This window comes from Macaca fascicularis, chromosome 15, assembly GCF_037993035.2.
Source record: "Macaca fascicularis isolate 582-1 chromosome 15, T2T-MFA8v1.1".
NCBI lineage: Eukaryota > Metazoa > Chordata > Mammalia > Primates > Cercopithecidae > Macaca > Macaca fascicularis.
The window spans coordinates 124,346,505-124,363,097 of NC_088389.1; the positions used below are offsets into that span (position 1 = coordinate 124,346,505).

At 41.2% G+C, this 16,593-nt stretch overlaps 1 protein-coding gene across 30 annotated transcripts in view; it reads left to right on the forward strand.

The window, feature by feature from the left end:
• The window catches only part of PTPDC1 (protein tyrosine phosphatase domain containing 1), a 136,574-nt gene that overhangs the window by 91,483 nt on the left and 28,498 nt on the right, over positions 1-16,593 (forward strand). For 3 of the 30 annotated variants that reach the window (XM_074017914.1, XM_074017909.1, XM_074017923.1), the window contains one exon: positions 14,619-15,059. The exons of 22 other annotated variants lie outside the window; for them this stretch is intronic. In XM_074017914.1, the coding sequence (XP_073874015.1) occupies positions 14,619-14,624 (6 nt within the window). In that variant the 3' untranslated portion in view covers positions 14,625-15,059. Of the gene's footprint in view, positions 1-9,795; positions 10,559-11,671; positions 12,944-14,618; positions 15,060-16,593 lie in introns of those variants that run through there. 5 more of the 30 variants (XM_074017913.1, XM_074017908.1, XM_074017911.1 and 2 more) reach the window with 2 other exon arrangements.

Below are 16,593 nucleotides of genomic sequence, written 5' to 3' on the forward strand. Positions count from 1 at the left end.
GTCTCTGGGTATACATGTGCAAGAGTTTCTGTAGGCTATGTAGCTAAGAGTAAAATTTGTGAACTTTAGGGTATATACAATTTCAATTTCCTAGGTAATGACAAATTATTTCTCAAAATGATTGTACCAGTTCATATTCCCAATAGCAGTAAATGAGAGTTCCCACTGCACTGCTCTGCATCCTTGTCAACACTTAGTATTGACTGACTTTTTGATTTTTGCCAGATTCAGTTGGTATGAGATAGTACCTCAAATGTGTTACCTTGTTACATGTTTTGAGCCATTTGTGTTTCTTTTCTCTAGTGCTTGTTCATGTATTTTTCAATTTTTTTACTGTAGTAAAATATATATAATGAAATTTATCATTTTACTCATGTTTAAATATATAGTCCAGTGTTATTAAATACATTCATAAATGTTGTACAGCCATTACCACTATTCATCTATTTAACTCATCATTTTGTAAAACTGAAATGTTATACCTATTAAGAACTCCCCCATCCTCCAACATGCCAGCCCCTGGTGACACCATTCTTTTTGTGTCTCTCATTTTAACTACTCTAAATAGTGGAATAACACAGTATTTGTCTTTTGTGACTGGTTTATTTCACTTAGCAAAATATCTTCAAGGTGCATCCATGTTGTCGTATAATGCAAAGTTTCCTTCCCCTTTAAAGTGGAATAACATTCCATTGTATGTATATACCACATTTTGCTTATCCATTCATCTGTCAGTAGACACTTGGGTTGCTTATGTTTGAGCTATTGTGAATTATGCTGCTGTGAACATAGGTATACAAGTATCTCTTCAAGACTCTACTTTTAATTCCTTTGGGTACACAGCCGTAAGTGGAATTGCTGGATCATATGGTAATCCTGTGTTTAAATTTTTGAGGAACCACCACACTGTCTTCCACAGTGATTGTACCATTGTATATTCCCACCAACAGTGCCCTAGGGTTTCAGTTTCTCCACATCCTTATTTTCTGGGTATTTTTGATAATAGCCTTCTTCATGGATATGAAGTGGTATCTCACTGTAGTTTTGATTTGCATTCCTTTAATAACTAGTGATATTGAGCATCTTTTCATGTGCCTATTGCCTTTTCATGTGCCTATTGCCTTTTCATGTATCTTCTTTGGAGAAATGTCTATTCAAGTCCTTTGCTCATTTTTCAGTTGGTTTGTATTTTGTTGTTGAGTTTTAGTTCTCTATATATTCTGGATATTAAGTCCTTATTAAAGATATGATTTGCAAATATTTTCTCCCATGCTATGGGTTGCTTTTTTACTCTATTGACTGTGTCTTTTGAGGCACAAAATTTTTTAATTTTCATGAAGTCTAATTTTCTATTTCTGTTTTGTTGCCATTTCCAAGAAATCACTGCCAAATCCAATGTTGTGAAATTTTTGCTGTTTTTTTTCCCTAATAGTTTTATTGCTTTAGGTTTTACATTTAGGTCTTTCATCCATTTTGAGTTCATATTTTTTACATGACATTAGATAAGGGTCCAATCACATTATTCTGCATGTGGATATCCAGTTTTCCCAGCACTACTTGTTGTTGAAAAGGACTGTAAGGTCTTGGCACCCTTATCAAAAGCTATTTGAAACTAGATGTGGTGGTATGGGCATGTAATCCCAGCTACTAGGGAAGCTGAGGCAGGAAGATTGCTAGAGCCCAGGAGTTCAAAACCAACCTGGACAACATAAGGAGACCGTCTCTCAAAAAAAAAAAAAAAATGGTGACTGGGCACAGTGGCTCATGCCCGTGTGATCCCAGCACTTTGGGAGGCTGAGGCAGGTGGATCACTTGAGGCCAGGAGTTCAAGACCAGCCTGGCCAACATAGCCAAATCCCATCTCTACTAAAAATACAAAAATTAGCTGGGTGTGGTGGCATGCACCTGTATTCCCAGCTACTTGGGAGACTGAGGCACGAGAATTACTTGAACCTGGGAGGCAGAGGTTGCAGTGAGCCAAGATCGGGCCACTGTACTCCAGCCTGGGCAACAGAGCGAGACTCCATCTCAAAAAAAAAAAAAAAGAAAAAAAGAAAAAGAAAGTAATTAGACCATATATGCAAGAGCTATTTCTGGGCTCTCTATTTCATCTCATTGGTTTATATGTCTGTCTTTTTGCCAGTGCCATACTGTTTGGATTAGTATAGCTTTGTAGTAAGTTTTGAAATCAGGAAGTGTGAGTTATCCAGCTTTGTTCCTTTTCAATGTTGTTTTGGCTATTATTAAAGGTCCCTTGAGATTCCACATGAATTTTAGAGTGAACTTTTTTATTTCTACAAAAAAAAAAATCATTGGGTTTTTGATAGAGATTTCACTGAATCTGTAGATCACATTGGGTAGTTTTGACATTTTAACAGTAATCTTCAGTCCAGGCACTGTGGCTCACACCTGTAATCCCAGCACTTTGAGAGGCCAAGGCAGGTGGATCACCTGAGGTCAGGAGTTTGAGACCAGCCTGACCAACATGGCAAAGCTCCATCTCTCCTAAAATTACCAAATTAGGCCGGGTGCAGTGGCTCACGCCTGTAATCCCGGCACTTTGGGAGGCCGAGGCAAGCAGATCATGTCAGGAGATCGAGACTATCCTGGCTAACACAGTGAAACCCCATCTCTACTAAAAATTTAAAAATTAGCTGGGCCTGGTGGCAGGAGCCTATAGTCCCAGCTACTTGGGAGGCTGAGGCAGGAGAATGGCGTGAACCCAAGAGGCGGAGCTTGCAGTGAGCTGAGATCATGCCACTGCACTCCAGCCTGGGCAACAGAGCGAGACTTTGTCTCAAAAAAAAAAAAAAAAAAATGAAATTAGCCACGCATGGTGGCACATGCCTGCCTGTAATCTCATCTACTCAGTAGGCTGAGGCAGGTGAATTGCTTGAACCTGGGAGGCTGAGGTTGTCATGAGCCGAGATCGTGCCACTGCACTCCAGCTTGGGCAACAAGAATGAAACTCGGTCTCAAAAAAACAAAACAAAACCAAAAAAAAGCAACACTAAACAATATTCTTCCAATCCGTGAACACGGGATATGTTTCTATTTATGTTCTTTTTTAATTTATTTCAGCAATGTGTTTTTAGTTTTTATTGTAGGAGTTTTTCACTTCTTTGGTTAATTGTATTTTACTCTTTTTGATGTTGCTTTAAATGGAATTGTTTTTGTAATTTCTTTTAGATTGTTCATTGTTAGTGTATACAAATGCAACTGATTTTTATGTGTTTATTTTGTAGCCTGCTATTTTGCTGAACTTACTAGTTTTAGTAGGTTTTTGGTGAAATCTTTAGGATTTTCTTTATAAGATTATTGCATTTACAAACAGATAATTTTACTTCTTCCTTTCCAATTTGGATGCCTTTTATTTATTTATTTTGCATAGTTACTGCAGCTAAAACTTCTAGTACTATTTTGAATAGAAGTGGCAAAAGCAGGCATTCCTGTCTTGTTCCTGATCTTACAGGAAGAGCTTTCAGTCTTTCACCATGATGTTTATGATGTTTGCCGTAGGTTTTTGATATATGGCCTTTATTTTGTTGAGATAGTTTCTTTCTGTTCCTAGTTTGTTTCGTGTTTTTATCATGAAAGAGTGTTGAATTTTGTCAAATGCTTTTTCTGCATCAATTGAGATGATCGTGTGGGTTTTTTTCTTCTTTCTGTAATGTGGTGTATTACATTGATTGATTTTCATATGTGGTACCATCTTTGCATTCCTGGAATAAATTATATTTGGTCATGGTATACAATCCTTTTAAAATGCTGCTGAATTTGTAGAACTTTGTGGAGAATTTTTGCATAAATGTTCATAAGGGACTACCTGATCAGAAAATGGGTAAAGGGAGTTCTATAAACAAAAGCAAATAATAATAGAAGATGGCTTGGAACTTCAGAAAGGAAAAAGAACATTGGAATGAGTAAATATAATGGAGTAGCCTCATGATTCTATTAAATTACATTTAATGGTTGAAGTAAAAATTATACCCTTTGATGTTGTGTTTAATGTATATGGAATAAATACCTAAGGCAATTATATTTAAGAACTAGGGAGGGTATGAGGACATTATGGAAGTAAAATTTCTCTACTTCAATTAAAGTAATAAAGCATCAATAGATGTTAGACTGTGCTAAGTTACATTTGGATATATGTACTACCTAGAGTAATCACTAAAGAAACTGTACAAAAGTGATTTTTAGAAAATGTTCAAATAGGCCCGGCGCTGTGGCTCGTGCCTGGAATCTCAGCACTTTGGAAGGCCGAGGCAGGCAGATTGCCTGAGGTCAGGAGTTCGAGACCAGCCTGACCAACATGGTGAAACCCCATCTCTACTAAAAATACAAAAATTAGCTGGGCATGGGGGCGGGCACCTGTAATCCCAGCTACCTGGAAGGCTGAGGTAGGAGAATTTCTAGAACCAAGGAGGCGGAGGTTGCAGTGAGCTGAGACAGGGCCATTGCACTTCAGCCTGGGCAACAAGAGTGAAACTCTGTCTAAAAAAAAAAAAAAAAAAAAAAAAAAATTCAAGTAACCCACAGGAAAGTAAGAAAAGAAACAGAGGAGAAGCACAGAAAGCAAGCAGAACACAAATAATAAAAAGGCTGATTTAAGCTCTGACATATCAGTAAATAATTTAAATTCAAACGGTCTCAATATACCAATTAAATAATTGACAGAGTTGATTTAAAAACCATGATTAATAATATGCTGTCTATAAGAAACTCACTAATGTCACAAGTTGTTAAAAGTTAAAGGATAGAAAAAGATATATCATGCAAACATTACTTTTTAAAAAACATATTAGATACAGAGTTTAGAGCAAAGCAAATTACTACTATTATACATAAGTATAATAGGAGTATCTAAACAAGAAAAACAAAGTAATGGAAAAAAGTAAGTGTTAAAAAGCTATAATGCAACAAAAGCGTTGTTCAATAAAAGAAGACTTAAAACTATATACTGAAAAGTTACTCCATTTACATGGGAAAATCAACCCAGCTGGCCAACAATGAGAAATGTTCTGGTAAAATTGTTGAATTTTAAAGGGAAGAAGAAGAAAAACAAACAAACAAAAAACCTTTGGACAATCAGAGAGAAAAAGACCAAGTCATTTATAAGGGAAATGATACCAGATTGACATCAGACTTTTCAAAAGCAACACTATGCCAGAGGACAATGAGTTCAGATGCTCAAGTGTTAATATAGTTTGAATGTTCTCCCTGCCCAAATCTCATGTTGAGATGTAATCCCTAGTGTTGGAGGTAGAGCCTGATGGGAGGTGATTGGATCATGGTGGGCAGAGTTCTCATCAATGGTTTAGCACCATCCCCTCTTGGTACCATATAGTGAGTGAGTTCTCACAAGATCTGGTTGTTTATAAGCACTGCCTCCCTCTCTCTCTCCCTCGTGCTCTGGCCATGTGAAGATACCTGCTGTAGCTTTGCCTTCCACCATGAATAAAAGCTCCCTGAGGCCTCTCCAGAAGCAGATGTTGCCATGCTTTCTATATAGCCTGTGGAACTGTAAACCAATTAAACCTCTTTTCTCATAAATTACCCAGTCTCATGTATTTCGTTATAGCAATGCAAGAACAGGCTGATACAGAAAATTAGTATTGAAAAGTGTGGCATTGGCCAGGCGCGGTGGCTCAAGCCTGTAATCCCAGCACTTTGGGAGGCCAAGACGGGCAGATCACGAGGTCAGGAGATCGAGACCATCCTGGCTAACACGGTGAAACCCCGTCTCTACTAAAAAATACAAAAGGCCGGGCGCGGTGGCTCACGCCTGTAATCCCAGCACTTTGGGAGGCCGAGGCGGGCGGATCACAAGGTCAGGAGATCGAGACCACGGTGAAACCCCGTCTCTACTAAAAATACAAAAAATTAGCCGGGCGCGGTTGTGGGCGCCTGTAGTCCCAGCTACTCGGGAGGCTGAGGCAGGAGAATGGCGTGAACCCCAGAGGCGGAGCTTGCAGTGAGCCGAGATCGCGCCACTGCACTCCAGCCTGGGCGACAGAGCGAGACTCCGTCTCAAAAAAAAAAAAAAAAATACAAAAAACTAGCCGGACGACGTGGCGGGCGCCTGTAGTCCCAGCTACTAGGGAGGCTGAGGCAGGAGAATGGCGTGAACCCAGGAGGCGGAGCTTGCAGTGAGCTGAGATCCGGCCACTGCACTCCAGCCTGGGTGACAGAGCGAGACTCCGTCTCAAAAAAAAAAAAGAAAAGAAAAGCGTGGCATTGGTATAAAGGTACCTGAAAACATGGAAGCAGCTTAGGAATTGGGTAACAGGCAGAGGTTGGAGGAATGTGGAAGGCCCAGAAGAAGACAGGAAGATGAGGGAAAATTTGTAACATCCTAGAGACTTGTGAAATTGTTGCAACCACAATGCTGATAGTGATATGGAAAATGAATTCCAGGCAGAGGAGGTCTCATACAGGAATAAGAAAGTTATTGGGAACTGGAGTAAAGGTCACTTTTCCTGTGCTTTAGCAAAGAACTTGGCTGTACTGTGCTCCTGCTCTAGGGATCTGTGGAACTTTAAACTTGAGAGTGATGATTTCGGTTATCTGGTGGAAGAAATTTCTTTTTTGTTTGTTTGTTTTTTTTGAGACAGAGTCTCAGTCTGTCACCCAGGCTGGAGTAGATCTCGGCTCACTGCAGCCTCCGCCTCCCAGGTTCAAGCAATTCTTATGCCTCAGCCTCCCAAGTAGCTGGGATTACAGGCATGCACCACCATACCCAGCTAATTTTTGTATTTTTAGTAGAGACAGGGTTTCACCATGTTAGCCAGGCTGGTCTCGAATTGACCTCAAGTGATCCACCTGCCTTGGCCTCCCAAAGTGCTGGGATTACAGACATGAGCCACAATGCCCAGCCTTGGAAGAAATTTCTAAGCAGCAAAGCATTCAAGATGTTACCTGGGTGCTTCCAAGAACCTGTGTTCATATGTGTGAGCAAGGAAATGACCTGAAACTGGAACTCGTATTTAAAAGGGAAGCAAAGCAAAATTTGCGGCCTGGCCATGTGGTAGAAAAGAAAGGCTCATTTTCAGGGGAGGAATTCAAGCAGGCTACAGAAATTTGCATAAAAAGGAGCCAAATGCTAATAACAGAGATAATGGGGAAGAGCCCTTGAAGGTACTTCAGAGAACTTTGTGGCAGCCCCACCCATCCCAGGCTAGGAGGACTAAATGGTTTTGTGGGCCAGTCCCAGGGTCCCACTGTCCTGCACAGCCTCAGGACACTGCTCCCTGCATCCCAGCCACTCCACCTCCAACCATGGCTCAAAGGAGCCCAGGTCCAGCTCTGGCTGCTGCTTCAGGGGGTGAAAACCATAAGCCATGGTGGCTTCTACTTGATGTTAAGCATGTGGGTTCACAGAGTGCAAGAGTTGAGTCTTGGGAGTCTCCACCTAGATTTCAGAGGATGTATGGAAAAGCCTGGATGGTCAGGCAGAAGCCTGCTGCAGGGGCATAGCACTCATGGAGAACCTCTACTAGGGAAGTGCAGAGGAGAAATGTGGAGTTGGGGCCCCCACACAGAATCCTTACTGGGGCACTGCCTAGTGGAGCTGTAGGAAGAGGGCCACTATCCCCCAAACCCAGAATGGTAGAGCCACTGATAGCTTGCACCATACGCCTGGAAAAGCTGCAAGCACTCAACACCAGCCTGTGAGAGTAGCCATGGGGGCTGACCCCCACAAAGGCACAGAGGCGGAGCTTCCCAAGGCATTGGGAGCCCACCCTTATACCAGTCTGCCCTGGATTTGAGACATGGAGTCAAAATACCTGGCCAATTTCTCCCTTTTGGAACATGAGTATTTACCCAATTTCTTTTGGCCAATTTCTCCCTTTTGGAACATGAGTATTTACCCAATGCCTGTACCCCCATTGTATCTTGGAAGAAACTCATTTGGTCTTTATTTTACAGGCTTATAGGTGGAAGGGACTAGCCTTGTCTCAGATGAGATTTTGGACTTTGACTTTTGAGTTAATGCTGGAATAAGTTTAGACTCTCGGGGACTGTTGGTAGGGCATGATTGTATTTTCCAATGTGAGTAGGACATGAGATTTGGAGGGGCCAGGGGTGAAATGATATAGTTTGGATGTTGTCCTCACCCAAATCTCATCTGGAATTGTAATCCCCAATGTTGGAAGTGGGGCGTAGTGGGAGGTGATTGGATCATGAGGGGCAGAGTTCTCATGAATGGTTTAGCACCATCCCAGCCTCAGTACTCTATAGTGAGTGAGTTCTCACAAGATCTGGTTGTTTAAAAGTGTATAGTACCTCCCTCTTCTCTCTCTTCCTCCTGCTCCAGCTTTGTCTTCTGCCATAAGTAAAAGCTCCCCAAGGCCTCCTCAGAAGCAAATGCTGACATGATTTCTGTACAACCTGTGGAACTGGGAGCCACTTAAACTTCTTTTATTATAAATTATCGAGTCTCAGGTATTTATTTATTTATAGCAATGGGAGAACGGACTGATACAAATATCTTGTTAAGATGTAAATATTATCCAAAGTAATCTACAGAATAAATAAAGTTTCTGTAAAAATTCCAACATTCTTTTTTTTTTTTTTTTTTTTTTTTGAGACAGAGCCTTGCTCTGTCACCCAGGCTGGAGTGCAATGGCACCTCACTGCAAACTCCACCTCCTGGGTTCATGCCATTCTCTTGCCTCAGCCTCCCGAGTAGCTGGGACTACAGGTGCCCGCCACCAGGCCTGGCTAATTTTTTTTTTTTTTTTTTTTGTATTTTTAATAGAGACAAGGTTTCACCGTGTTAGCCAGGATGGTCTCGATCTCCTGACCTCATGATCCACCCGCCTCGGCCCCAATAGCCTTTCTTTACAGAAATGGAAAAGAGATTTTCTAATCAGCCAATGCAACCTTTGTATATGTAAAGACCACAAACTTACATGAACATAGATGATATAGTTTGGCTCTGTGTCTGCACACAAATCTCATGTCAAATTGTAATCCCTATGTGTTGGAGGAGGGGCCTGATGGGAGGTGACTGAATCATGGGGGCGGATGTTCCACTTGCTATGTTCATTATAGTGAGTTCTCACGAGATTTGGTTGTTTGGAACTGTGTAGCACCTCCCCCTTGGCTCTCTCTCTCTCCTGCTCTGACACGTAAAGACATGCTCTCTTCCCCTTTGCCTTTGGCCATGACTGTAAGTTTCCTGAGGCCTCCCAAGCATGCTTCCTATAGAGCCTGCAGAACTATGAGTCAATTAAACCTCTTTTTTTCATAAATTACCTAGTCTCAGGTAGTTCTTTATAGCAGTGTGAGAATGGACTCATACAGTATAATAACTTATTTGAATATTGTTCAAATGAGTCCTTCCTGAGGAGTCTTCTAGACTAGGGATCAGAAAACAATGGTCTGCAGGCCAGTCTGGCTCACTACTTGTTTTTGTGTGGTGCATGAGCCATACAAAAAGTGTAACGTAAATATCGATGGGTCCATATAGATATAAATAAATGTTTCAACTTGAAATAAGTGGGGGAGATTAGATAAATTGCCTGTACAGAATAATTCCAGATTAATTTATGTAGCTAATTCCCTCTCCCCGCCACCAAAATGGGGGATGCACTTAGTAACTTGCTTCCAAAAAGTAGAGTATTGAAGTGAGGTTGTGGGGGCAGAGAATAAGTTTACAGTGAAAAAAACCTGACAAACCCTACCTCAGCCATGTGATCAAGGTTAACTTCCTCAGTAATGTTGGAAGCATGTTGATAGCATGTATCCATGATATATTGTGATGAGAATGCCACTTTACTTCTGCAGCCTCCCTCTCCATAGTTAGTCCCTAATCCCAGACTAACTATGAGAAAAACATCAGGCAACCCCAAATTGAAGGACATTCTGCAAAAAGTCTGGGAAGTTCTTCTCAAAACTACCAAGGTGATCAAAGACAAGGGAAGTCTGAGAAACTGTCATAGACCAGAGAACGCTAAGGAGACAGAATGAATAAATGTAATGTGGCATCTTGAATTGGATCCTGGAACAGAAAAAAGACATTGAGGAAAAATTAATGAAATCCAAACAAAGCATCACGTGTAGTTAATAACGATGTGCCAATGTTGGTTTCTTAGTTGTGATACAGGTACCATGGGAAACTGGGTCAGGAGTATATAGCGATTCTCTGTACAATCTTTGCAACTTTTCTTAACCTGCAAATATTATTTTTTTAAAGTTTATTTTTAAGAAAGTTTTAAGGTATATATTAGACTGAATATTTGTGTCTCCACAAAATATATATGTGTTGAAGTCCCAAACTCCATGTGACTATATTTGGAGATGGGGCCTGTGAAGAAGTGATTATGGTTAAATGAGCTCATAGTGGCGGTGTGCTCGTAATCTGATAGGGCTGGTGCCTTTATAAGAAGAGAAAGATACCAGAGGTCTTTCTCCACCATGTGAGGACACAAGAAAGTGGACATTTACAAGACAAGAAGACGGCCCTCCCCAGGAATTCACCCTGCCAGATAGTGCTCTGGGACTTTTATCCTCTAGAACTGTGAGAATAAAATTTCTGTTGTTTAAGCCACTCAGTCTGTGGTATTTTGCTGTGGCAGCCTGAGCTGACAAATATGAGGTGCATGACTGTACTATGGCGGGGGTGTGCACAGGATGCTACTAGAACACTACGAAAGAAATACAATAATACATTATAAACTTCTGATGGTACTATACACGACAGCCTCTGAAATATTCACCCAAAACTGGAACCTGAATCACATCTAACTATAAGTTTAACAGAGGACCGAGAATCACTTTGAAGACAACATGGAGATGCAACCAGAATAATCATTCTCTAAGAAGCTATACAGGACAAATAACCTGCATTCTTCAATAAATAAATTACAAGGGAGAGACTAGGAAGGAATCAATACACTGAAAAGGACCTATCTGCCAAATACAATGTGTAGACCTAGTTAGGATCCTGATATGAATAAACTATTGTAAAACAGCAATGACAACAGCCAGATATTTTATTATATTAAAGAATGATAATCATTTGCTGTTTGTTTTGAGATGAAATCTCACTCTGTGCTGGAATACAGTGGCGTGATCTTGGTCCTTACTGGGGCACTACTTGGCTCACTGCAACCTCCGCTTCCCAAGTTCAAGCAATTCTCTTGCCTCAGCCTCCTGAGTAGCTGGGATTACAGGTGCACACCACCATGCCCAGCTAATTTTTGTATTTTTAGTTGAGATGGTGTTTCACCATGTTGGCCAGGCTGGTTTCAAACTCTTGACCTCAAGTGATCCATCCGCCTCGGCCTCCCAAAGTGCTGGGATTACAAGCATGAGCCATCGCACCCAGCCTATCATTTGTTTTTAAAATTCATAAATTTTAAAGACACAAACAGAGTTATTGGCAAATAAAATAATGCAGTGTGGGCAATTTGTTTCAAAATTGGTAGAGGGAAGTGTCCTCATAAGATCAGGACATAGGCAGAGAAGTGAACTGAGTTATAGATGAAACAAAGTTGGCCATTGATTTATCCTTGTAAAAGCTGTGTGGTGAATTCGTTATTCTATTTTCTCTATGTTTTAATACCTTTGAAATTTTCCATGATACAAAGCTAGAAAACAGCAATATTTTTTCATCATTTTGAAAAAACTTATATAAACTATATATGACCTCCCCTTCCAGCCAAGATGGAGTAACAGAAACTGGACTTACCTCCCTTCTGAAACAAGCAAGCACACACAGTGACAAAAACAATAGTATATAAGACACTGGACCTCAGGCAATGAAAGACAGTGATCCCTGAGAGATGAGAAAAAACACTGTGAACTGCACAATCGCCACAGCCTACCACCCTGAGAAAGCTTCCAGACTGTGGCAAAGAGAGAACAGAGGCAGAGCCTGGAAGATTCCTGGACTTGAGAAGATGGAGCTGAGGGCCTGGGAGACCAAGGCAGCTTGAGTTGATGGAGCAGAGTCCAGAGAGGAGAGAGACACACTAGCAAAAACTCCCAAGGATCTGCAGTGAGTGAGACACCCTGGCGTGTTCAGATGAGTACTGATCACTTCATTCATGAGGAAATTACCATGTTAACAAACTGAGAAAAGAAAAATGTGATAATCTTAAGACATAGAAAAAGCATTTGATGAAATCCAACAAGATTCTTGATAAAAATTCTTGGCAAGTTGGTAATACGAACTTTCTCAACCTGGTAAAGGACAGCTACAGAAAACCTACAGGCACCATCGTACCTAGTAATGATGAAAGACTGGAGGCTGATCCAATAGGATCAGGAGCAATTCCAAAATGCATGCTCTTGCCACTCCTATCCAGCATTGCACTGGAGGTTCTCACCAGTGCAATTGTTACAGTGGGTAGCCAGTCAGACATGAGCAGGGCAGGGGAGGCACCCCCACCAGGAATGTCAGGCCACCATCAGGTGATGGCCAGGCAGTTATTAAACTGTCTCTCTGAAATAATTATTGGTTGCAGGCAGTGCCAGGGAAAGGCAGTTTCCCAACAGATAGAAACACCTAAAACTGGTGATCAGCAGCTTCCCAATAAGGTCTCAAGAGTTGGATGAGTGGGCTCAAGCATGTGCACTAAGAGGCAAAATGGTGGAGTTTAACTGGCATATGACCTTCCTCTAGGAATGCTAGACTGGTAGAGGAAAAACACCTGAAGTGAGCATGCATATGACTCCAGTAAACACACTGCACATGTGGCCTCTCCCAAGCGCTAGCAGGCCACTGCACATGCAGTCAGCCTACCCCAAGGGAAGAATCAGGGGAGAAGTAGTGCATGACCCCGGAAGTATGCCAGTGTATAAAACCCTAAGTCAAAGGTCAAACTGTGCACTTGAATCTCTCAAGTCGCCCGCCTGGCCCTCTTCCAAGTGTACTTCTTTTCATTCCTGCTCTAAAGCTTTTTAATAAACATTCTCTCCTGCTCTAAAACTTGCCTCTGTCTCTCATTCTGCTTTATGCCCCTCACTCAAATTCTTTTGAGGAGGCAAGAATTGAGGTTGCTGCAGACCTGTACACATTTGCCGCTGTTAACACAATCAGGCAAGAAAAGAAATAAAAGACATGGAGAATAGAAAGTAAAACCAGCCGGGCACGGTGGCTCAAGCCTGTAATCCCAGCGCTTTGGGAGGCCGAGACGGGCGGATCACGAGGTCAGGAGATCGAGACCATCCTGGCTAACACGGTGAAACCCCGTCTCTACTAAAAAAATACAATAAAACTAGCCAGGCGTGGTGGCGGGCGCCTTGTAGTCCCAGCTACTCAGGAGGCTGAGGCAGGAGAATGGCGTAAACCCGGGAGGTGGAGCTTGCAGTGAGCTGAGATCCGGCCACTGTACTCCAGCCTGGGCGACAGAGCGAGACTCCGTCTCAAAAAAAAAAAAAAAAAAAAAAGAAAGTAAAACCATTTTTATTCCCAAACATGATTGTCTATATAGAAAAGCTGATGGGATCTAGAAAAATAAAGCTACCAAATCAAATGAGTGAGCTTAGCAAAGCAGAGGGATACAAGGTCAACATACAAAAAAATCAACTGTGTTTCTATAAAGTGGCAAGGAATAATCCAAAATTGAAATTGAAAAAACAATGTCCTTTACCATAGCATCAAGAAGATAAAATACTAGGGATAAATCTGCCAGAAAATGTGAAAGACCTGTTGTATTCATTTCCTAGGGCAGTCATAACAAATTACCACCAACTTGGTGGCTTAAAACAGCAGTGTATTTTCTCACAGTGCTGGAGTCCAGAAGTCTGTCTGACATCAAGGTGCTGGTAGGGCTGCAGTACTTGCAAAAGCTCCGAGGAACAGTCTGTTCTTTGCCTCTTTCTGCTTCTGTTGGCTTCAGATGTTCCTTGGTATTTCTTGGCTTGTAGCCCCATCATTCCAATCTCTGCCTCCATCTTCACGTCACCTTCTCCTCCCTCTCTCTTTCTCCTCTGTATCTCTCTTACAAAAACATGTCTTTGGATTTAGAGCCCATCTGGAGAATTCCGGGTGATCTCTGCATCTTGAGACATTAAATTGTATCTGCAGAGTTCTTTTTCCAAATAAAATCACATTCTCAGACCCTGGGTATTAAGACATGGGCATATGTTGGGGGCAGGGGCTATGATTCAACTCACTACACCCATACACTGAAAACTACAAAATACTGCCGAGAGAAATTAAACTGACCTAAAATAATGGAGACGTGCACCTTGTCCATGAGTCAGAGGATTCAAGATTGTTAGAATGTCAACTTCCCCCCATCATTGACCTATATATTCATTGCTAATCAAAATTCAAGCTGGCTTTTCTTGTAGAAATTGACAAGCTGATTCTCAAGTTCATGTGGAAAGGCAAAGGATCTAGAACGACCAAGACAACTTTGAAAAAGAACAAAATTGGGGGGCTAACACTAACTGATTTCAAGAACTACTATAAAACTACAGTAATCAATACTGAGTGGTTTTGGTATATAGATAGATTACTGGAACAGAATAATAATTCTAGAAAAAGACCCATGCATATATGGACATATGATTTTTGACAAAGGTACAAAGGCAATGGAGCAGAGAAAGGATAATCTTTTTTGTTTTGTTTTCTTTGTTTTGTTGTTTTTTTGTAGAGATGAGGGTCTTACTGTGTTGACTGGACTGGGCTTGAACTCCTGCCCTCAACCATCCTCCCACATTGGCCTCCCAAAGTGCTGGTATTACAGACGTGAGTCACCTCACCTGTCTGAGAAAAGATAGTCTTTCAACAAATGGTGCCGGGACAATTGGACATTTATATACATACATAAAAGAACTTGGATGTATATCGTTCACCGTATTAAAACATCAACTCAAAAAGGATTGTAAACCTAAATGTAAAATCTAAAATTATAAAATTTTTAGAAGAAAACATGAGAGAAACATGTGTGGCCTTGGGTTAGCTCAAGATTTGTGAGATACAACACCAAAAGTACAATCCATAAGAACAGGTCGGTAAAGTGAACTACATCAAAATTTAAAATGTGTTCCTCAAAAGACTCTGAGAGAGAATGAAAACAAAAACAAAAAGAAAATCTTAACTGCTCCATGAGAAGAATGAGAAGACAATCCACAGACTAGGAAAGAGTCTTTGCAAAGCATATATCTGTTAAAGGACTTGCATCCGGACTATATGAAACCTCTCAAAATTTGACAATAAGAAAAAAAGAGCAGCCCAAACTTTTAAATGTGCAAAAGATTTGAATAGAACAACAAAGATAAACGGTTGATAAATAAACACATGAAAATATGCACTATTAGTCATTAGAGAAATGCAAATTAAAACATCATTAGCTTTAGAGAAATACACACTTTAGAATGGTTAAAATTTAAAAGACCGACCATACCAAGTGTTGATGAGGATATAATGAAATGGAAACTCTTATCCACTTCCAGTGTGAATATAAAATGGCCCAACCCATTTGGAAAATGGTTTGGCAATACCGTATATGATCCAGCCATTCTGTCAAGGCATTTGAACCACAGCCAACTCCATCTTGAATAGGAGCTGGGTAAAATGAGGCTGAGACCTACTGGGCTGCATTCCCAGGAGGTTAGGCATTCTAAGTCACAGGATGAGATAGGAGGTTGGCGCAAAATACAGGTCATAAAGACCTTGCTGATAAAACAGCCTGCAGTAAAGAATCCGGCTAAAACACCAAATCAAGATGGCAACAAGAGTGACCTCTGGTCATCCTCACTGCTACACTCCCACCAACGCCGTGACAGTTTACAAATGCCATGGCAACGTCAGAAAGTTACCCTATATGGTCTAAAAAGGGGAGGCATGAATAATCCACCCCTTGTTTAGCATATCATCAAGAAATAATCATAAAAATGGGCAACCAGCAGCCCTCGGGGCCGCTCTGCCTATAACATAGTCATTCTTTTATTCCTTTACTTTCTTAATAAACTTGCTTTCACTTTACTCTATGGACTTGCCTCAAATTCTTTCTTGCTCGAGATCTAAGGACCCTCTCTTGGGGTCTGGATCAGGACCGCTTTTCTTTTTTTTTTTTTTTTTTTTTTTTTTTTTTGAGACAGAGTCTTGCTCTGTCGCCCAGGCTGGGGTGCAGTGGCCAGATCTCAGCTCACTGCAAGCTCCGCCTCCCAGGTTTAGACCATTCTCCTGCCTCAGCCTCCCGAGTAGCTGGGACTACAGGCGCCCGCCACCTCGCCCGGCTAGTTTTTTGTATTTTTTAGTAGAGACGGGGTTTCACCGTGTTAGCCAGGATGGTCTCGATCTCCTGACCTCGTGATCCGCCCGTCTCGGCCTCCCAAAGTGCTGGGATTACAGGCTTGAGCCACCGCGCCCGGCCAGGACCGCTTTTCTATAACAATTCCACTCCTAGGCATTTAGCCAAAAGAAAAAAAAATACATATGTCCCTACAAAGACTTATACATGAGTGTTCACAGCAGCTTTATGTGGAATAGCCAAAAACTGTAAATAACACAAACATCCATGAACAGGTGAACAGATAAACTAATTGTGGTTATAAAAATAGGTGAAATACTAGTTATCTATTTTAAAAGAATGAACTATTGATACATACAACAGGAATGAATTT